The sequence below is a fragment of the Mauremys mutica genome, chromosome 6 (assembly GCF_020497125.1).
Source record: "Mauremys mutica isolate MM-2020 ecotype Southern chromosome 6, ASM2049712v1, whole genome shotgun sequence".
Lineage (NCBI taxonomy): Eukaryota > Metazoa > Chordata > Testudines > Geoemydidae > Mauremys > Mauremys mutica.
The window spans coordinates 92628738-92651737 of record NC_059077.1 but is presented as its reverse complement, the minus strand read 5'-3'; the positions used below and the strand labels follow the sequence as shown (position 1 = coordinate 92651737).

Genomic DNA, 23000 nt, shown 5'->3' with positions numbered 1-23000 from the left:
GTACGGAGGCAGAAGGAGCTCACGGGACTTGTGTGGGGGTAAGAACAGAGGAAGGTGCTGGAAAGGGAGAGGACTCGCGGGGGCTGTCCAGGGGGGGCGCACACGCGGGAGAGGCCGCGGGGAGACACCAGCGCTGCAGGGGGGCTGGACGCAGCGGCTCCCCCCGGGTACGCTCGCGTGGGAGGGGCGTGACATGCTGCCGCCGGCCGGGCCCCGAGCCCGCAGGGCGAACACCCCGTGCGGGGGCCCAGCTCCGGGCTCACGGGGCTGGGCTTGTCCCCCGCGGCGCCTCCGGCCTTCCTCTCCGTGCCGGGCGGGGCAGGGCAGCCCAGGCCCCGGCGCTCCTCCTCCGGCCCAGCCCCTCGGCGCCGGGGAAGCGGGGGTGCAGCCGGGCTGGGCGGGGAAGGGGCGGCCGGGCGGAGCCGCGTCATTTCGGGGACGGGGGCGGGGCGGGCTGTTTCCCCTCCAGGCCCCAAGGCAGGAGCCGCTGCCAGTTGCGTAAAAGCAGCAGCCGGGGCGGGGAGCCGGGCCACCATGCCGCCCTGACCGGTAGCGCCCGCCGCCCGCCGCCGAGGTGAGTGCCAGCCCCGCCGCCGCCCGAGCGCCCCCGAGCTCCGTGCAGCTCTCCGCCTGCTGACTTCCGCCCCCCAGCTCCGGCAGCTCGCCCCCTGCTGGCTCCGCCTGTCCCCCCGAGCGCCGGACACTTCACCCCCTGCTGGCTTCCCTCTGTGCCCAGGGTTCCTTACCCCAGCCCTGCTGCCCTCTTCCCCGGCACCCCCTGCTGCTTAGCTGCCCCACGCTGCTCACTCCCTGCTTCCTTTCCCTTTGCTCCCTGCCCTCGGGTCCCTATTTTCTTTGCCCCTGATTTTTTCAAACTCAGGTACAGTTTAAATGAACAAATCAGAGTTTCATCTGCAGCACAAAACAATTGTTTGCAGGGTTGTAGCCCTGTTGGTCCCAAAAGTTTGTATGAAACAGCCTAAGTTAGGAGCGGAACTAAAACATTTTTCCGCACCCTTTTCTGGACTGCGTAAGAAGATTGTTTTAAGAGAAGAAACTGTTACTTAAAAGGTGATAACTTATCTTGACACATTTTTTTAAATTGGGTTGAGTTATTGACAAATCAATTTGTAAGCAACTTTTTTTTCTTTCTTTTTTTGCTTTGCTTAGGAAGAAAGTTACACTTGTATCCCCAAGTTTTACCTCTTGGCTGGTCATGCTTATCTTTGCTAAACTAAATCCTAGCTTTCCTTTATTTCAGTTTTAATAAGGAAATGGAAAGTTAATGCCTTGTGTTTTAAACTAAATTGGGAAGTCTCTAAAAATTCACATGCACTTAAATACTGTTTTAGGTTTGATACTGTTGTGTGTCACAGTAGTAATAGCAACTGGTATTGTAGACTTCCCTGAAAGGAAATAAAAATGTTATCATTTGATGTAACATGTTACCTATTTAAATGTGCTTTTGAAAAAGCTTATATTAAAAATAAGAGCCTGACTTAAATTTGGGGGTTAGGGAGAGAGCTAGGAAATTCACAACTTTAAATTCTAGTTAGATGTAATAGTCCACTGTATCCTAGATATTGATGGAGTCCCTGAACAGAGTGTAATCTTTCATACCCACAAGTAAATTCTTCCACTGATGGTTATTGCATGTATAAATTCCCAGCACATGGTTAGAACTGACCTCAACATGTGCAGCAGTACGCAAATGCAGTGAGTTCGGGATGAATTAGCTGCCTTAACTTTGAATTCCACAGGTTTTTTTGTTTGTTTAAACCAGATCGATAATGATTTATTGTAACTTTCGTATTTTAAGTGCATTTTTGTTCTAACAAAACTATTGAATGCATTAGAACCTCTTTAATAATCCACAACAAATTTGACAGGGTGCTCTCACCTCTCAGCAGGTAATTGATGCTGTAGCAGGGTCTTGCATTGTAAAAATAATCTAACCTTAACAAGTATTTTACATTGGGGTTCTCAAATTTATTTTTCTGATAGCGTGGACCTTATCTTAATCTCATGGGCTACCTCCCTTCCCATTTGCAACATATGGACAATATTCTCTCCTATTCATGATCATATAATGTTCATATGATATCTTCAGCGTGGACCTTATCTTAATCTCATGGGCTACCTCCCTTCCCATTTGCAACATATGGACATATTCTCTCCTATTCATGATCATATAATGTTCATATGATATCTTCAGCAATCACTTACATAAAAGTAATATTAGGAAAATACTTAATATAGTTTTAGCTTCTTTTAATGAAACTTATCAGTTGGAAACAAATAGTGGAGCCTGCACCATGTTACCAGCCAGCTTTCCATCGACCACCACCAACTGCTCTGGACTACTAGTGGTCCATGAATTAAAATTTAGAAACCTCTGCTGCATTATCATAAATGCTTGAAAGTGAACTATGATTAACAACACCACCACCAAACAAAAAATCCCCAAACAACCAACCAAACAAAAAAATTTGTTTTGTGACTTATTTATTCTGATTGTTCATATGCACGGAATTTGCCAAATTCAGTAATTTGCAAAGGTTATGTGAATTAGTGTGATGGACTTGTTATCTTCCATTTGATGTTATACTGAGTTTGTGGTGCTTTACTACTCGACATGGTAAGAACAGAATGGAGGATATTAAATTAAATACAAAAACGAAAAATAGTCAGAGTAGGCCTTGTTTATTTTTCTACTTTGTTTCTAATATGTGGCAGATTTTGACAATGGCTAAACAACTGGGGATTTTAGATATGGTAGACATGGATTGTGGGAGAAACACATTAAGAAGCTGTTCCTGCTACAATGATCATCAGTGAAACAGTTAATGTTGATAAATATAGTGTCATTTTAAAGTTTCAGAACGATCACGCTTCATTAAACACCTGGTCATGCAAGATGATGGGGTTGCTTAGCACCTCACAAGGTAAAGGTTCTGTGGTTACACTCTGTTGCAGCCAATTATCCAAGTGTTGCTAGAAAGAGGTAGCATGTCTTTATACATAGAACTCATGGGTAGATTGTGCTTTCAGAGCACTGGCGTGAAAAGAACAAAGATTAGTGTGGTGACAAAGCATCACACTTAGCATTTGAGACATGTATGTAAAAAAAACAAATTGTAATAGTTATGTGGTGCATATTTTCAATACATCCACAGATTGGGTGCCTGTTTTAGGTGTAGCCTTAATTCTGTCTTTCCTGTGTTTCTAATATTAAAGTTCTTAACTGTAACTTTCTTGAAAGGTAATATGCATGAAATCACTGTGCCTGCAGCTTTTACATCATCTTAATTAACTTTTGTTGAGTTTAGAGTATACTATATGATCAAGTTTAAAATGTTTTTCCCAAGGGATAATTTATGAGCACAGGGATGTCCATGAAAGTATAATGGGAGTTGTACAGCTAAATCCTTGGAATTAAAGAATATGTTTTAGGGTCTCTGAAAAACTGGCTACACAATATTTTTCATATTTAAATACCTTGCAGATTGTCTTGGTGTGTGTGAGGATAATTACCCTGCAATATTACCCTCACTTAAAGTTGAGACAGTTTTATGTGGGCCTAAAGGGAAAAAGGTAACAAAAGGCTGGTAAGTAACATAAACTAAAACAAACAAAAAAACCCCTTACAATCAGTGCTGGCTCTAGGTTTGCCAGAATGCCGCCCAAGCAACAGAAAAAAAAAGAATGTCCGGAATGCTGCCCCTGGAATTGTGCCGCCCCAAGCACATGTGCTGGTGCCTAGAGCCGGTCCTGCTTATAATGCTACGCTGAGAAGAGTAGATCTTTGATCTGCTAGACAGTGATAGCCTTTCTTTTGAAGAAGCTTCAGTCAAGAAAGTTACTTTGGTGCATAGTATAAATAGACTTGCACTGACGCATCTGAATTTACTGGTGTAGGATGACCTGTTGCTCATTAGAATTAGGACTGTACTGCAACAAGGAAAAAAACAAGGTTCTTATCTTGCAGTATTTAGTTCTTTGAAATGCTTTGTCCTTGGAGGTCCCACTTGTGGAAATCCACAAGTCTAAAATCTTTTGGCCAGCAGTGTTGGGGACACGTGTGCTCTGCATGTCTTCATGCCCCCTTACCGGAGGGACTACAGGAGGAGTGCACCTCCAATTACCACTCTGTTTGCTTGCTAATCCAGAATCCTATTTGTATAGGAGGACTCTGAAGTAGTGGGGAAAGAGGGTGGGTCATAGGATTGGCATGCATCTCAAAGAACTACAGGTTAGCAGTGTTTCTCAAATGGGGGGGTCATGACCCCCGGGGGCATTGTGGGACAGGTTGGGGCAGATCGCAAGTGTAGGGCCAGCGTTATGGGATGGCAAGCAGGGCAACTGCCAGGAGCCATACATTACAGGGGACCCTGGGAAGCTAAGTTGCATACTTCAGCCCCTCGCTGCCCACAGCTGAAGCCAAGCCCCTTTGCCTGGGACTGAAGCATATAACTTAGCTTTGTGAGGCCTCCTGTGTCATGGGGCCCTGGGCAGTTGCCCTGCTTGCCATCCCCCAACACAGGCCCTGAGTATTAGTCATAATTTACTTAATTAGGGGATTGCAATTTTTTCAAGTCTTAGTAGGGGACGTTCACAATTTTTTTTTAGTCTAAAGGGGGTTGCCAGGTTGAGAAACACTGCTGTAAGGTAAAGGCCTTGTTTTTCCTTCAATTTCTGTGTGTCTGGGTCCCATTCATGGTGACTAGTAAGCAATTCCCAGACCAGATAGGAGGAAAGTCTTAAGAGTTCTGGCTAAATAAAATGCAGAAACATTTTTGTGAAGTTGGTGTCTGGTCTGGATGTCAGGTCCCATGAGTAATGTTTTGATATGTGGATAAAGCTACAGGTAGCCACTCAGCGAATCTCTTGAAGAGAAACATTCCTAAGGTAAGCAGGGTATGTTACCCAGAGTTTTCAGAACCCACAGCAGTGGTAACTTAACTTTTTCACTTCAGGCAGTGTCCGGAATAAATCAGTGGGAACACAGAGCTCCGGTTGATGAAAGATTAGTACAAGTAAGCGTGCTCTTATCTAAAACTACAATTTATTAGATTTAAGCACACACAGACACAAAACAATAGGTTTAGAACATCCCAAATATTTACCTAAAATCGGATGGTATTGAGTAAATTGCAGCAGTTCAGCAATGGCTGGTTGCTTCCCTGCCGGGGAATAAAGTGTCAGGAAAACCTCCTCTCAGGATAGCTTCAGAGGACTGTTCCAAAGTACACTCTATTATTTAATCCTTCTATAGCTAAGTTTTACAAAACACATAGATCATAATGACCCCTACTAGGTCATCACATCTAATGTCAATACATTATTTATCAACAAACATTCCTAACAATCTTAGTCATAATAAACTTTTATATCAAAGGCGCCCAAACTCCAAGGTTCTTGTCCACTTACTTGCTTTCATCTCAATTGTTGACTTTTTTTCTCTCCCCTCCTCCCATTCTGATTAGCAGAGACTGCAAGCCTGCAAATGTATTTGACCTTGCCTCCAGAAACTCTGCTTGTTCAAATTAACCCTTAAGTAGGTGGTGGTCTATTTTTATTAATTCATGGTGGCTGAATGCACATAATATGGTTTCAATTGACTTGATCAAATTCTGGGGTACATGCACCCTTCAAATCTGGGGTAACATGTATGCCGCTTTAGGTTTAGTAGAATGGACCCGGATACCCATGAGAGGGGAAAGGCCCTAGTGTTTTGTATTGAGTATAGGTCTGCTGCCCAATTCACTTGTACAGTTGGTCTGACTCAGTATGGTGATTCTTATGTACAATCTCTCAACACACTGACCCCTAGAATTGTCCCTGTGTGCTACAAATAAGAGAGATCCTGAATAGCATTGTTCTCTGTAGATAGTAACAAAGGGTTCTGTTTATATTTAATGTGTATAATCTAGCTTCCCAATGGTTTGAATGGGGTTTAGCAAAGAAATGAGTGACTGACTTACTGATTCATGTGAAATTTGGAAAGCTCTTTAGATAAGAATTTGGGGTGAGACCTCAACCTCTTTTTATCTCTATGGAATCCTGTATACTGTGGGTCTGCTTTAAAGTTTGAATCTTGTTAACCCTCCTAGCTGAGGTGATGGCCACTAGGAAAGGAATCTTTATGGAGAGATGGTAAAGTGAATAGTCATTTCTAGCTCAAATCGGGGTTTTATAAGAATGGTTAAGACGATAGTTTGGTGCCAGGGTGGAGGTAGTTCTCTGGTTGGTGGAAAGGCATGGCTCAGGGCTTTAAAGCACTTCATCACTATGAGGTGATGGAAGAGTGGATTGGAGGGTGACCAGTGAAGTTTGCAGCTAAGTGGACTCTGACTGAAGTGGTGTTGAGTCTTGTTTGTTTTTAGTTGGAAAACATAGGCATTTACAAACATGATCTTTTGGGAGGGCCATATGCAGAATTGTTTCCACTTCTTCTGTAAAGGACTCTGCTGGATGGTTTTCTGTTTTAGCTGAGATGTCTTATACCTCTGAAGAACAAATCCTGTTTGTGTGGCTCAGCCATCTGAAGTGTGCTGTGAAGTGCAGATACTTTGGGAGGGGGTGAAAAATCTGACCTTGATTTTGAACAAAGTCCCACTCTTGAATATCCTGGGTGTGGAGGTCTTGCACTAGGTGCAGCACCTCTGTGAACCATAATTGTCTTGTCCAAGAGAGAACTATGAGGAAAACTCTGGCTGCATAATGTATGATCTCTGTGGTGACTCTGAGGATCACAGGAACCAGAGGGAAGGTGGATAATAGGCTTTTTGACCAGGAGAGGAGAAAAGTGTCTGATAGCTGGGACTTCTTCCTTCTTTGGAACAGAACAGGGGGCACTTGTTTGCAATGTTGCTGAACAACAGGTCTATCATTGGAGAACCTCATGGAGAAATGGCCTTCAGAGGGTTGATAAATTGTATAGTCATTTGCTTGACCAGACTTTGGTTCATTATTTCATTATGAAATATACTTCAGACGAAATAACCAATATCAGTCAGGTTTATTAATATGGTACAGGAAAAAGGTTCTATATGATACCTGTTTCTGAACAGTAGTCCTGTGCAGCGATGTTACATACACCTTACGCAGAATGTATGCTCCCCGAATTACAAGTTTCAGCTGGTATTATTTATGATTTTACAAGTTACATATGTCTTCACACATGACTAAAATCTAGTCGAGCAGTTTGTTCCAGTTCCCTAACTACTTGTTCTGTTCCTTCCTTATCTTTGTTTTAGATACTAGTATTCCAGGTACTGATCCGTGAAGCTTGTACTAAGACGTAGAATGAATGTATCTTCATTTTGACAAGTTTCCTATTTGCTTGTGCCAAATACTAGCGTGGCTTATGATATAGGCCTTTTTAGGCCATATCACTGTTCTAGTATTTGTTCTTAATGTTGTTAGTACTTAATGCATGCTAATATATGGTGTGAATAATGCATACTATTAATACAATCTATATTTCAGTTCTGGGTCTGATTGCCTAGGAAGGAGTACTGTGAAAGGGGATCTGGGGATCATAGTGGACCATAAGCTAAACATGAATCAACGGTGTAATGCTGTTGCAAAAAACTGAACATCATTCTGGGATATATTAGGAGGAGTGTTATAAACAAGACATGAGAAGTAATTCTTCTGCTCTACTCTGCACTGATTAGGCTTCAACTGGAGTATTGTGTCCAGTTCTGGGCGCCACATTTCAGGAAGGATGTGGACAAATTGGAGAGAGTCCAGAGAAGAGCAACAAAAATTATTAAAGGTCTAGAAAACATGGCCTATGAGGGAAGATTGAAAAAATTGGGGTTGTTTAGTCTGGAAAAGAGAAGACTGAGAGGGGACATATACGTTTTCAAGTATGTAAAAGGAGGAGGGAGAAAAATTGTTCTCTTTAACCTCCTGAGGATAGGACAAGAAGCAATGGGCTTAAATTGCAGCAAGGGAGGTTTAGGTTGGACATCAGGAAAAACTTCCTAACTGTCAGTTTGGTTAAGCACTAGAATAAATTGCCTAGGGAGGTTGTGAAATCTCCATCATTGGAGATTATTAAGAGCAGGTTAGACAAATACCTGTCAGGCATGGTCTAGATCAAGGGTCAGCGACCTTTCAGAAGTGGTGTGCCGAGTCTTCATTTATTCACTCTGATTTAAGGTTTCGCGTGCCAGTAATATATTTTAATGTTTTTAGAAAGTTTAGTTATATATTATAGAGAGAGACAATCAGTTTAGTGTGATCCTCGCCCTTGCTTTTCCTTGCTGAGTTTTCCAATGTCTAGCATGTATTTGGATAATTTAAGGGACAGAGGACAGATTTCATATGTGAAAATACAGGAATGTGGATCCAAATGCTGAAAGCATTGCAGATGCAGTTTTCTTCAAACAGTTAAATTTCATTGGCAGGGACATCCAGCAGGTCAGAATAGAGGCCCCATGATCTCTCTCGGTAGCTTTAAGTGCACTCCGCAGATCTCCAAACTTTGCACACAATTCTGAGCTTTTTAACTGAATGAGCTGCATTTCGAAATCTTCAACACTTATCCACTGAAATACAGACAAATCCAAGTTGCTTTTGTTGAACTTTTCAGGTTTAACTAGAAAAGAAAGCATTGGGCCAGATCGCTGGAAAACTTGAAATCTGTTAGAAAATTCTAATTCCAGTTCTTGCATGTACATTCCAATCTGTAATGTAGTGTTCGAATATTCCGAGGTAAAACTGCTAGTTTTACAACAAATGTCTTTGAGGTTTCATAAAGATCCAGAACAGTTTGCCCTGCACCCTGGAGCTGGAGGTTGAGCTCGTTTAGGTGAGCGGTGATGGCTGTGTAAGCTCATGTTTCTAACTGACATTTTTCATCATCCAGTTCGGGGTAGTTTTGTCCTTTTTCCGACAAAAAGGCTCTGATTGCATCAAAACAGTTTACAAAGTGCACCAAAACCTTGCCACAACTTAGTCACCAAATGTTGCTGTGAAGTGGAATGTCATTATAAGCTCTGTCCATCTCTTTTAGCAGTGCTTGAAACTGTCTGTGAGTCAAAGCAGATCGAGCAGCAAGGACATTCACAATTTGCACCACTGTATTCATCACATTATTAAGCTCTGAATTAAAATTTTTAGCATGGCTGTCGGGCTGTTGGGCAGCCAATTTGATCTTCAGGTAACTTTACAAATCCCAGGAGCACCATCTGTTGTCACACACAGTATTTTTCTGATGTCAACTCCTCGTTCTTCAAAATGGTTTACAAAAGTTTCCACTATATCTTCCCCCTTTGTTGTGCCACGCAGGGGTTTTAGGCAACAAAGTTCCTCTTGGATTTCATCGGAAGCACAATATCTTGCAAAAACTGCCAAACATAGAACGTAGTTTATATCCACGCTCTCATCAACTTCAACGCTAAACACTGCTGTGTCTTTTAATGTAGTTATCTCCTTTTCGTTAATGTTTTCTGCCATTTGGTTTATGCGTCTCTCAATTGTTCTGGCAGAGACAGGCAGTTCTTTTATTCTAGATACGCATCTTTATTTGGCAAATCATTGAACAAAACTCCTGAACTGCTGAGAAAAACTTTTTATATATTCCCCATCTGTAAATGGCTTTCAGTTTTTTTGCAATGCACTGTGCAATTTTGTAACTTCCTTCTGTGGCTTGATTTTTACTTACACTTAAGCATTTAAAAACACTGCTTTGCTTCTCATAACCTGCTACTGCATTTTTGATCAATTCATTCTTGTCTGCTTCATCAAGAAAGGTTTTCTCGTGCTTCATTTGAAAATATCGTCGAACACTTGATATGCAACAATCAACACTTTCACAACAGAAAGCACAAACAGCATGGTCCTTCTTTTGAATAAGTCCAAATGCGTCTGTCCAAAAAGGCTGATATGAATGGGCATCCAACTTTGCTTTCTTAGGAGCTGACATTTTGTCAAATGTACCCCTCAACTTTCAGTGGAAAAAAAAATCGCGACAGACGACACGCGCAATGCTGGCGGATAGGACCCCGGGTGGCAGCAGAGGCCCCAGGGCCGGTGGCCAGGACCCAGGTAGTGTGAGTGCCACTCAAAATAATCTCACGTGCCACCTTTGGCACATGTGCCATAGGTTGCTGACCCCTGGTCCAGACAATACTTGGTCCTGCCTTGAGTGCAGAGGACTGGACTAGATGACCTCTCAAGGTCCCTTCCAGTCCTATGATTCTATGATTTATATGCTAGCCAACATATATTAGTCAACAAGGGATAAATCCTGCAGAGACCACTTGGGATGTTCTGAGTACTTTCTACTGAGGTGGTGTGCCAGGTGGTTACTTATGCCTGTTTAAGTGAAGGACTGTGAGAATTATGCTTCCTGTTGTCTTTTGGAATCTGGAGGGTGTCTTCCTTTGGCATGGGACTGAAAGCCTTGCATACCAGGCAAAATTACCCTGAGCTCCTGTATGTTTCTGTGGAGCCTAGCTACCTGAGAGGTCCACAGCCATTGCGGGTGATGAGCTCCCCATTTCTGTGTGTGGAAATATCAGTCGCTAGGAATGGGGGGAGGCAGGGAACAAGAGTGTGGAAGGGGAACTCACTTGCAGACTGTCTGGATTTATCCACCTGTTTAGGGAGACTAGAACAGTAGAAATCATGAGTTGAATATCCATGGTACGTCTCACTATACACTGACCTCAGCCAGCCTTAAAGGTGAAGTCAAGAGGTATTACTTCTGTGCCTGAGTCCACATGGTGTACTAGTTTTCGGCAAGTTTTTGCAATGGTGTGTGGATTTCTTTGATGTCTGAAATGAAGCTTAAAATTGTCTGGGATCTTTCTTGTGGAAGGAAGGCCTTGGCCAGAGTCTAAGACTGCTCTTATGAGCTCCGCCAATTACTTTGGCGTTGGTAGGATTTAGCATACCTGTTTTTCAGTCCCAGAGAGTGGAAGAGTTTGAGAACCAGTTTGAGCTATTAGTGATGTCCTGAGAAGACTTTCCCCAGGTGAGCCAGTTCAGGTATGGATAGATGGTGTATTGCTGAGACTCTCAGGGCTGCTACTGTCAGGTATGTGATTAAAATTTGAGGCTATAGGCTTGTAGAGAGTCCAAATGGCATTACTTTGATAATGCTTGTTCCTGGCTGTGAATCAGAGCTACTTCTGTGTGTGCTGGAAATATTGCCATGTCCACGTGCAGGCACACATCCTGAAACTCCCTACCTACAACTCCAGTTTCCTAATCTGGAAGTTGTTTCTCCGTACCTCAATGGAGCATCACACTTACTAATTCTATACAGTATCTGGGATAAGCAAAATGCCGATACCAATAATTTCTCACAAATGTAACATGAGGAAGTAGTATATAATACTAACCAATTTAACTCTATTTAAAAATTTAAAAAAGCAGATTGCTTTGGAAAGAGTCTTTTCAGCAAGGAAGCTAGGATGATTTAATACTCTGTTATAGACCAGCATTTATTTAAATATCTTCTTGCTAACAGTAATATTTGGAAGGGAAATGCAAAAGGTAGTTGTATAGCTTAAAGAAAATGTTATGAATGCAGCAATCTTAGGAGGATGTTCAAGATAACTTACTTTGGAGTTTAAATAAACTTTTCTGGTCGCTATTGCAAGGCAAGCTGACAAAGGGGCAGACTAGCAGTTTCCTCTAACTTTGACACACATGATGATAAACTAGAAAAAAAGTGTAGTACCATCAATTGGAAAAAACTAGATACCATGCCTCACAGGATATTGTGAGACTTACTTGACTAATGTGTGCAAGTACTTTGAGTTCCTCAAATTGAATGTGTCAAGATAATGCAAAATATATTATTACTTTCAGCTGCCATCTTACCAGAATGAAAACTTAACAGTAGATTTAAAACTTTTGTTTTTTAAAGTGTTTATTTCAGCTATCATCTATTGAATGTTTTCTTTTTCCTTTTCTTTTCGTGTGATTTTTTTTTTTACAGAACACTTTTCTTGTCTCTCTTGCTCCTAGAGAATGTTACAAAAAGATAAAAGAATAGAAGAAAAAAGATTATATCCCCATTTTTAGTGACTCCATCGTACATAATTTGCAGGGCACTGAACATTGATGTATTTACGTGACAGCTTCAGATTATTTTGGACCTAAGCATTTAAAAAAAATTCTAGTCCTCATGGCTTCAGAGAGAACCTGCCAAAGCAAACAGTGTAAATGCTGCAGTGACATCTGTCCAAGTCTGCAGACAGCCTGAATCATTGTTTTTTATTAATCTCACTGGAGTGACAACTCTAAAGCCCAGTGATGACACTTAAATGCCAATATTAACTGTTTAATTACTGACTATATTAGCAGATAGACAGGGAAAGGGAGTGGGAGTGAAGCACTTGAGAGGTGTGGGTTGGGAATGGCTCCCTGAAAAGACAGGAAAACAGGAGACGCGGAGAACAGGGAGAGATGGAGAAGGAAGAAATAAAACAGAAGTGGGTTCTATTGCTGAATGATACTGAATAAATAAAAAAAGTTTTGGTTAATACATAAAAGCTGTATTTTCCCATTGATCTCTTTGTAAACCTCCAACATTAGGAGGAGCTCTGTCATGGTTTGAGGGGAGTATGACCTCCTTTTTTATATTCTGCCCCTGGACCATAATTGAACATGGGCTCTGGTCCTTTCTTCTTGCAAGCCATATACACAAGATAGGTGGTCTGATCTCCCTCTCACTTTGAATACATTATTGTCACCCAAAAAGTGCCAGAACCAGGTCTTCTCTTCTTAAAGAGTGTCATCACTACTTTTGAAACATATTTTTTAAACAGTTAGTAGGTCCTGAGTTGTCTGGCTACCTTGGATACCTGCACTCCTGGAGTTTTGTTCTTTTGAAGACTTCAGCCATTCATAAATACTGTTTCTCATGAGCCTCATTTTTGATTAGCTGTTCAGAGAAGATCATTATTCTATACTACTTTGCACTTCTGTAGTATCTTCCACTGGGGGATTTCTAGGGCTGTGATCCAGCAAAATGCCTGAATACATACTTAACTTAATGATCCTGTTGACTTCAATGGGACTATTTACTTGCTTACATTTAGGTATGTACTACTATCACTGTGTCCCATGGATTTTTATTATTCCATCAAGTTTCTGTGGCATCTGTTTATATCCATATCCTCTTTTAATATGAGACACTCATGTTCACACATCTTAGTATTTACATGTCTAGCGTTTGTATACAAGCACTTATAAAATTTGTCAATATTTATTTTTATGCTTTCATGTGATGTAATTGAATGGGACTCTTTTTTTGATGGCTGTTTCTTTTCTGTTCCTACCTTTATTTGATCATCTTCTATCCTCTCCTCTTTGCTAGGATATAGAGTATCTTCTTTAATAAATCATACCCTAAGCGATGTGTCTCCACACCTGTCAGCTTTCCCCCAGCCTTTGGTTTAAAAACTCTTCTAGGGCGTTTTTAATTTTGGATGCCAGCAATCTGGTTCTGTTTTGGTTTAGGTGGAGTCTATCCCTCCTGTATAGGCTCCTCCTTTCCCAAAAGTTTCCTAAGGTTATGTCTACACTTAAAACTTAAGCTGAGCTGTGTATAATGTAGACCAGGGCTAATAAACATAATCCCTCCTCTGAATGCCATCGTCTCATTCATTCACTGAGACAGTGCAAAACATCTGAGAGTTTTGAGCCTTCAAAAAGTCTGGGTTTACATGATGCAGTTTATTTTTCTGCTGGATCACCTATTGAAAAGTCTGTTCTGTCTTGTCTGAGACTCTCTACAGCTTACTGATTATACTCTTTCTATGTCATCTGACTTTCTAATACCACCATCTGGGGGAAAATAAACCATCTTAAATTATGTTCAGTAAACTGGGTGACATCAAATATTCACAGTAACTTTACACATTATGATGCCCATCAGGGTTTCTTATTTATTAAAAATATTTTTTTATTCTGTATTCCCTACTATTTGTGTCTCTTTATGCACCTGCAGCATTAGTGGGTTATTTTCCTTGCTTTTATAAATGTGGATAAGTAAGTATAGGTTCTTATTAAACAGTCTATCATTACAGTATATAGACATTTTAAAATTAAAAACGGTGAAGGAAAATGTGTGCCTGAGAAGGAAGCATACTTGCACTTAGATGTGCTTAGTCTGACTTCATTGGGATTACTTATATGCTTAAAGTTAAGCATATTCTTAAGTGATTTACTGAATTGGAGCCTTGATATATTTGAGAAGTTGTTGAAGACTAATGTTTTGTTTTGTTCGGATAAAATCCCTATGATAGCTGATAACTAGGTTCCAGCAGGTGAATTTATACATGTCAGATTGTCAGAAAATCATCCATGCTTTCTGTTTAACATGTCAGACTTTGTTGCTAATTGTGAACCATTTTTGCATCCTTTTGTTCATCCCCCTCCACCTCTCTTACAGTTTGGATTTCCATCTCTACCTTTTAATCTCATTGCTCCATACCAAACAAGTGTCTGGTTATGTGCCAAGGAAGCTGTAGTGACCATTGCAAGTATTTTGTTATGCGAAAGAGATGCCCTCTTTGATGTCGTCTTTGTTCTTTTTGAGTTCTGTTCAGTTTGAGATTACAGTGTGTGTGAAAAGTTCATGAACAGGAATTGTAATGTTTTATAGCCAAGAGCAACAGGATTAGCATCTATTTTTTTAAATGATCTGAGCAAACTAGAAATCCATACAATATTGTGTGTTAAAGAAGCATTACATTATGGTGGAGTTCAGAAGGAAATTTGTTTTGCTTTTTTAAATAGTCTCTCAGGATTGGATGCTGGGAGGGCTCTGGAATAGTGACTCTGAAGGTTTGTAAGTGTTTACCCTCATTCAAGGCCAGAAGAGGACTTGGCTCCTCATCTTGGTTAGCATCAGACCATGTTCCCAGAATGGATTCTTTAAATTCGTTCTTAAAAGGGTGCTAGTACAATGTTAGAAAGGTGCCTAAAATTGGTCATCTAAATCTGTACTTAATCATCTAAAGAAGTGTGGCATGAGCTTCTAAGGCGCTGAGCATCTGCAACTTCTACTGATGCTAACAGCAGATGTGTGTTCTCAGCACTCCTGAAAATAGGCCTTTTCTTTTTAGGTACACCCATGTTTGAAGGTAAAACTTTTATTTCCCTGTAATTCTGGTTGTTGCAATAGTGACTAACATATTTGCAAGGGTGTTCTTTCGTTCTTTCTTAACTTTATTTTAATCTTCCCCTGTGAAGTAGAGGTAGACTTCTTTTTCTGGTTGTCAGAGCAGTAACACCAATTTCTGGTGCTTTAGGTTCCAATTTAGGAAAACATTCCTATTTTGAACAGCACTTAAGCATGTATTTAAAGTTAATGATCTGTTAAGCACATACTTATTGACCCCTCGAGTGGTATTTAAGCATGTGCTTAAATGTTGCTCTGAAAAGAGTTCTTTAATATATAATGGATAAAAATATGCAAAGCTTTCTGTTGTGGGTGAGAGGAGTATAACTTTGAGCATTCTTACATGCAGGGCCCTCTGTACTGTGTAACATTTGACACCTAAATTATATGGCAGATTTGTGGTGAATTCTGAACAACTTGTGACAGCTATGTTAATTCACAAAATCGTTTGATAACTTTCACTTGTACTGGAATAATTCTAAAGATTAACCGTAAAGTAAAAATAGATAACCAGTGAATCTAATTCATTGGAATTGTATCAGAGGACTCTTGCTTTAGGAGCTGCACATCAAGGATCGGTGGCTAGAGCACGAAACTCTTCATAAAAAGCTCCTCCTTCTGTGTAGTTTAGGAGCCTGAGATGCCAGCCAGTGTTTCTTTCAAACCTCCCCTAACTCCCCATGAAATCAGTGTTTATAGCTCTTGCTGCTCTGGCCACTGTTATTGCTGCCTTGAATTGCAAAGAACCTCTCTCTTGTTCTGCTTTCTTCCATTGTAATTGTGGTGACACAGGGGCTGCTGAAGGGGAAAAAGTGAATTCCCATTGTGGGGGAAACATGCTTGATGTGGAAAGTGAATCAAAAATGGTAGCGGGGGGACAAGCTGAGTTGAACAGGAGCTGGCAGGAAAATGTCCACGTTCTATAGTATAGAAGGATTTAGGCTGTACCTCCAGCCAGAACGTGTCAATGCAGTCATTTGCACTGCTATATTGTGCCCAGGGCCTTGGTATATATTGGCACGTCTACTCTGCAGTTGGACACCTGCCGCTGGCTCCGGGCCAGCTCACTCAGGCTTGCAGGGCTTGGGCTGCAGGGCTGTTTAATTGCCGTGTAGATGTCCAGGCTTAGACTGGAGCCTGGGATCTAGGACCCTGTGAGGTGGGAGGGTCCCAGAGCTCCGGCTGCAGTCTGATTCGGTATGTCTACACCACAATGAAACAGCCCCACAGCCTGAATCCTGTGCGCCCGTCAGCTGGCACGGGCCAGCCACAGGTGTTTAATTGCAGTGTAGCTGGGTGGATGTGTTACTGTCTAAAATCATCCATAAAGTATAAATGAACAACAAAACCAACCATTTCAAATGTGATGTCTCACTTTAAAACAAAAAGTCAGTAACATAAAATTGTTGGTGTAAAGGATTAAAATTGAAAAATAAAAACCATTCTTTTTGTCATAGAATTTAAAATGACAAAAGGAACAAGGTTTCAGAGTAGCAGCCGTGTTAGTCTGTATCCGCAAAAAGAATAGGAGTACTTGTGGCACCTAACAAATTTATTGCAGCATAAGCTTTGTAGCCCACGAAAGCTTATGCTGCAATAAATTTGTTAGTCTCTGGGTGCCAAAAAGGAAGAAGGAAACTCACAATGTTTAAATAATTGCTATATGGCAAAGAGGAATGAGCAGAGCTGCACTGTAAACTTGTTGATTGTACAAGACCTCTCATTCATGGTAGTTCTTTTTTTTTTTTAATTTAATTTTGATATTTGTGGGGGGGGATGGGAGTTGGAGGGGTTCGGTGGTTCTGTGAGCATCACTTTCCCACCTGACCCTGGAAGAACAACATCACTTGCCCTTGAATGGAAAATTCTGAAACTTTTACAAATAGCAAAATGCTGTTCCCAAGCAAGTATTAAAATCAGTTTTATGATATGACAGAATATACTTGAATTGACTTCCTGCAACATTTCCTAAACGTTTGAAATGAATTATTTTCAGACAATTACTGTAGGTTGTCTTGCGACTGTGTGCCAAAGAGGCTTACGTTTCTTGTTCAAAATAGAGGAAAAACTTTATTAAATGGTCTCCTTTGTGAAATGGCACTATTTAGAGAATATTTATTAGCTCAAACTCAAAGATAAAATAAACTTTGAATACCCCCTCTGGGTTTGGTTTAATACTGTTAAATAATAAAAAGTATTAACTGGTGGATCTAGTTTGGTTCCCTGCCCCCGCCCCCTGCACTATTTTAAACTTTTTGTGATTTGAATGTTATAAATTCAGACATTTCATCTTATAGTTAAGTGTTACTCTTTTATATCTAAAAATTCTCAGACCAGGTTCATGTCTTTGGGTTATGAGTCTGCTCTAAAATGTCACACATCAGGTTGATCAGAATTATTGTACTAGAGCAGTGGTTTTCAAACTGCGGGTCGTGACCCAGTACTGGGTCGCAGAATGTAAGGCACTGGGTCGTGGTGGCTCTTGTCAGCACTGCCAACCAGGCTGTTAAAAGTCCTGTTGGCGGTGCTGCCTGGCTAAGGCAGGCTAGTCCCTACCTGTTCTGTTCTGACACTGCTGCGCCCTGGTGCTTGGGGAGGGGTCATCCTGCAGAGGTCTGTGCCTTCCCTCCCCCCTGCGCGCCTAGGAGCCAGATCTGCAACTGGCTGCTTCCGGGGTGTAGCACGGTCCGCGGTGCCAGGAAGCCTGCCTTAGCATGCCTCCTGCGCCGCTGACCGGGAGCACCCAAGGTAAGCCCATGCCCCAATCCCCTGCCCCGAGCCACCCCAAACCCAGAGCCCCCTCCTGCACCCCAAAACCCTTATCCCTGGCCACACCCCAAAGCCTGCGCCCAGAGCCCTGACCCTCTCCCGCACCTCAGCTCAGAGCCCCCTCCCACACCCTGAACCCCTCATTCCCAGCCCCACCCCGCAGTCCTCACCCCTGCACCCGAACCCTCTGCCCTAGCCCTGAGTCCCTCCCAGACCCCTCAACCCCAGCTCTGTTGGGTCACGGGCATGAACAATTTTCTTCAACTGGGTCACCAGAAAAAACGTTTGAAAACCGCTGTACTAGAGCAGCAAAGAGTCCTGTGGCACCTTATAGACTAATAGACATATTGGAGCATGAGCTTTCGTGGGTGAATACCCACTTCGTCGGATGCATGCCACAGGACTCTTTGCTGCTTTTACAGATCCAGACTAACACGGCTACCCCTCTGATACTGTACTAGAGGATATCTTTGTTTGACCTAGTTTGCAATAGGTGCTGTCTTTTGTAAAGAAGGCTGAGGTTTCAGAGTAATTTGATTTTAAGACTGCATGCTGATTTTTCTTAAGTAAAATCTGAATCAGTATTTTATTTAGAAGTCTAGTAGTTGAGTTTAGTTTAAAATGCATATATGTTAAGAGAGCCATTTCTCAAATGCTCATGAAACATTGGACAGTAAATCTGGGGGTGGGGATTAGGTAAATGAGTTTGGGAAACAGCTATGAAAAAAATAAAAGGAAGAATGTTGAAAAGTCCATTTGCCACAAGGAGCAGGTGCAAGGAACATTGGGATAGTCTCTAGAGGATTTGAGCTCTGCCCTCTGCTGTTCCTTCTCTAGCTAGTGTTTCAATGCTTTTCGCTTTCATTATGCGTATAGGAGATGCATTGTCTTCTATAAAAGGGTAATCCAGCCTGTTCGGTAACAGCCTTTCTCACCCTGGAACTGTGAAGTATCAGATTTTGCAGCATGTGAGACAAAAAATTCCCTGCTATTTCTCAGAATAAGATTACCATTGTAATTTCTCTCCTTCATCAATGTGCCTGGCATTTAGAATATATACTTTAGGACTTCTTTGTTAGTGAAGGAGAATAAAGGGTCTTTGTCTCATTAGTGGTAAGCTCCTACTTCTATCATTCATCAGTATGTGTTAGTTAACAGCACCTATAGTCTTTAGTAGATCAAGCTTCACATGTATTCAATTTACTCAGCTTTCTCAAATATCCCACTACTGGCAATTTTAATGGGATACATGCTGACTTTCGGAATACTGCTTGCAATAAATGTTAGACAAATTGAAATATAGTGCAAATTATGTATCTTTTAAAGCAAACCGTAAATTTAAGATTTGTCAGCTCTGAACAACTGGCAAGAATGATGTGGGTCTGGGAACCATATTTTTAATGGGTCTTTGTCACTAGCTCCCTCAGAGAGAGGGTTACTAGCAACTGGAACAAAAATTCTGCTCTATGTTGGGTGATGAGTGCAAGGGTCTAGAGAGGTCATGTAGCTCCCAGACTTTGTGTCACAACCCACGCAGCTTGGCAAAGAGAAGTATCATGAGACCTTGCTGAACAGGATGCAGGTGATCTGCTTATAAAGCCATTCCGGACACACCTTTCCTAACAACAAAGTCGTGCTGTAAGTAAAAATTACTGCATGCAGATCATCTATGCTTGTCCTGATTATACATGTTACCATAACTGCATCTAAGGAAGGGGGAATGGGTGTAAATATACTCTGTCTGAGATTAGTACATGTTAAATGAAAAGGGGTCTTTTTGGTGATTTAAAATATGAAGTGAAGGGAGTTCATGTTTCATTTATTGAAGGGAGAACAATGAAGAGTTGATTCAGTTTCTGCATACTGTAGAAATACATTTAGGCATTCTCTGCATAACTGTTGTGGGGATTGTGCTGACATAGCTGTCTTACCGTTTTTAACCAATCACTTCTTAATCACAAAATTATACACAAAAACATTTAATTAAAAATTTAGTGGGGATCAGCAATTACTGTGTTGAAATGTTGAGAAATTGTCAGTGATTAGATTCCCTGTAGCAAATTTTTTCTTGTTAAAGTTTTATTTCATTTATGCACTAATGTTTTGAACTGTTATTGTAGTAGCCAGAATTTGCCATCATATATTGGTACAGTATAGTGATAGCAGAGAGACACACACATAGTCATGCAACACACATGACCTAAACTATCTGATTGTTTTTCATATATTCATTCATTTATTTTTTCCCCCCCTTCAGTGACCTTATAACATGCAAGCCATTGATCCCCGGGGGAATTCCCCTGCTTTCCTTCAGCCTCAGAATGGGAGCAGTCATCGATCATCTGGCTATGTTCCAGGGAAAATTGTTCCTCTTCGTCCACCCCCACGTCCAAAGAGCCAAACTTCAGCCAAATTTACATCTGCAGGACAAGAAGCTCATGCAACATTTGCCCTCTCGCCAGAGGAGCAGCGCCGTCAAGCAGAAACCAGCAGAAAGAAAAGACACAAAAATACTCTCATTTGCTTTGGCATTTCTAGCTTTTCATTTTTTATTGCGCTGGCAGTTATCTTGGGAATATCTTCAAAATATGCACCAGATGGTAAGTTGTTGTGTAAATGAATTCTTATTACAAGTTAAACTGCCTATGAATATAGTTTAACAATCATCAGTATTAATGTTAAAAATAAATATATATATTTGATGTTGATATTTATCTGTTTAACAAATATATTTTGTTTAAAAATAATATAACACATGGGTAAAAAAGGGGAAGTTGATAGCAGTGATGTTAATAGGTCAATTTATAAGAAGACAATTTATAAGAAGACAATTTATAAGAAGAGCTAAAGGTATCCATGAAAACTATATGGCCTGTAGGGTGAAGGACAATAAGAAGGAAACTTTTAATTAACTGGGAACAAAAGAAATCTTAGTGGTGCAATAGATCTGTTACTAGGGATGATAAAATTGTCAGCAGTGATGCAGAAAAGACAGAAATGTTCAGATATTTCTGTTCTGTATTTGGGGAGAGGCTGGATGATTTCATAGGTCAGCAATAATATTTTCTATTCCAACCATAACTAGGAAGGATGTTAAACAGCACATAATAAAATTAAACATTTTTGAATCTCAGTACCAGGTGACCAAGAGTTTTAAAATAATTGCCGAATGAGCTCTTTGAACCATTGATGTTGGGTTTTTCTCAATATTCCAAAATATGTTAAAGTTCCAGAGGAATGGAAAAAAGCTAATACACCAGTATTTTCAAAAAGATAAACCGGATGGCCTGGTTAACTGTCCTGTAGTTAAACTTGATATTAATCTCATGCAAAATCTTGGAATGGCTAATAGGGGATGCAGTTAGTAAAGAATTAAAGGATGATAGCATAATTAATGAGGATCAGTTTGGTTTTTTTTGGAAAATGGGTATTGTCAAAGTAATTGATGAAATTTAAAGTTTTGTTGGTAAAGGTAACTTGTAATATATTTGGACTTTTGGAAGGCATTTGATTTTACTGCAGGACATTCTGATTTTAAAAATTAGCACTGTACAAAATCAATGCAGCACAAATTGAATGGATTAAAAATTGATGACTGATTACAATTACTTTTTGAAATCAAACCTCCATCCAGTGGTAGTGTTTCTAATGGGGTTCCACAGAGATCAGTTCTTGACCCAGTGCTATTCAGTATCTTTCTTCAATGATATAGAAGAAAATAAAAATTGGAGTGATAAATGTCAGGTCAGTTGTATAGTGTGACCTTGATCACTTGGTGGTAACCTGGACTCATTTGAACAACATGTGGTTTAAAACAGCCAAATGCAAGTGTGACCGTGGTGCCTGGAGGGGCCACACTGAGAGTGCCACATTCCGGGCTAACTGCAAGGAATAGGGCAGACAGTCCCCCACATTGGTGGTTTATTCTATAATTAGATTTCACCAAGCCAGTAACCAAACTGTTTCTGTATTACCACACTGATTACTAGGAAGCCAAGCTACAGTCTCCTTTAAGCAATCTAGCCTTTGGCTCCCATCCAGACAGCCAAGTCTAATATAGCAAGAGATTACTAAAAACCTGATTCACCATACTTAAAGTGCTGCCAATCCCCAGGGACCGGACATGTTGCCTACCAGGTCAATGAATATTTCAGATCTCACCCAAATGCACACTTACTGCCAATTCTTATTAACTAAACCTAAGATCTATTCTTCAAAAGAAAGAAGAGAGTTGCTATGGTTAAAAGATCAATATACATACACATATGAGTAAAGTTCTCAGGTTAGTTTCATAGCAGAGATGGTGAGGCTGCTGATTTGTAAGAGTCATTCTGGAATCAATTTAAAAGGTTATAGTCCAATAGGCAGTCCCTGTGCTGAGTTTGTTCAAAGTCTTCCATGAGAATTCCAGAGTTAATCCAGAGTAGACCTGCAGACCTCAGTCTTGTGGGCTTAGACTTTCCCTATCAAAGTTTAAGCAGATAGAAGATTTAAAAGGATCAGGCGCAAAGCTTTCTTTATAGTTGCAGCCAGCCATCAATCACAGCAGGACCTTTCTTGGATGAAGAATAGGTAATGTCTACTGTTGCTTTGAAGCTAATCTCTGTTTCCTATGCATACACAGGTAACCATTAGCATATTCAGAGGTAGTTTACTATGTGGAATTTACAAGCTTCAAAGAGAAATTAGGACAATAATATTATTACACCATATGTCCCATCTAAATGATAATATCCCTTTTTTGATCTCTGAATCAATAGAATTCCGTAATGAAGCATTATGAGACAGGAACAGAATTTTAGCATCTACAAGCTAATTAGATCACATTGTTAAACTTCTAACAAGATATAGGTAAACATAGACAAATATAATTAGCATGTACCCTTTGATTCTCTAACTATATTAAGTAAATATATTAAAGTTTCTAGTCTACTTAACATGGCTTTGATAACTACCTGCAGGGAATGGCCAGGGACTCTGTTTATCATTTCAGTACCTCCTGTGGAGTTGTTATGGGTCATACGCCAGTTGACCAGTCTATCCATGTCACAGCAAGGTCATATATGTGAGAACA

General features: G+C 40.7%; 1 protein-coding gene across 3 annotated transcripts in view; it reads left to right on the top strand.

Annotated features, from left to right (window-relative positions):
* The first annotated feature begins 438 nt into the window (after window positions 1–438).
* CEMIP2 (cell migration inducing hyaluronidase 2) overlaps window positions 439–23000 on the top strand; it is a 67177-nt gene continuing 44615 nt past the window's right edge. Inside the window, exons 1-2 of one of the 3 annotated variants that reach the window (XM_045021648.1) lie at window positions 439–574; window positions 20184–20526. In XM_045021648.1, coding sequence (XP_044877583.1) covers window positions 20196–20526 — 331 coding nt within the window. In that variant the 5' untranslated portion in view covers window positions 439–574; window positions 20184–20195. Of the gene's footprint in view, window positions 575–19543; window positions 19565–20056; window positions 20527–23000 lie in introns of those variants that run through there. The other 2 variants (XM_045021651.1, XM_045021650.1) reach the window with 2 other exon arrangements.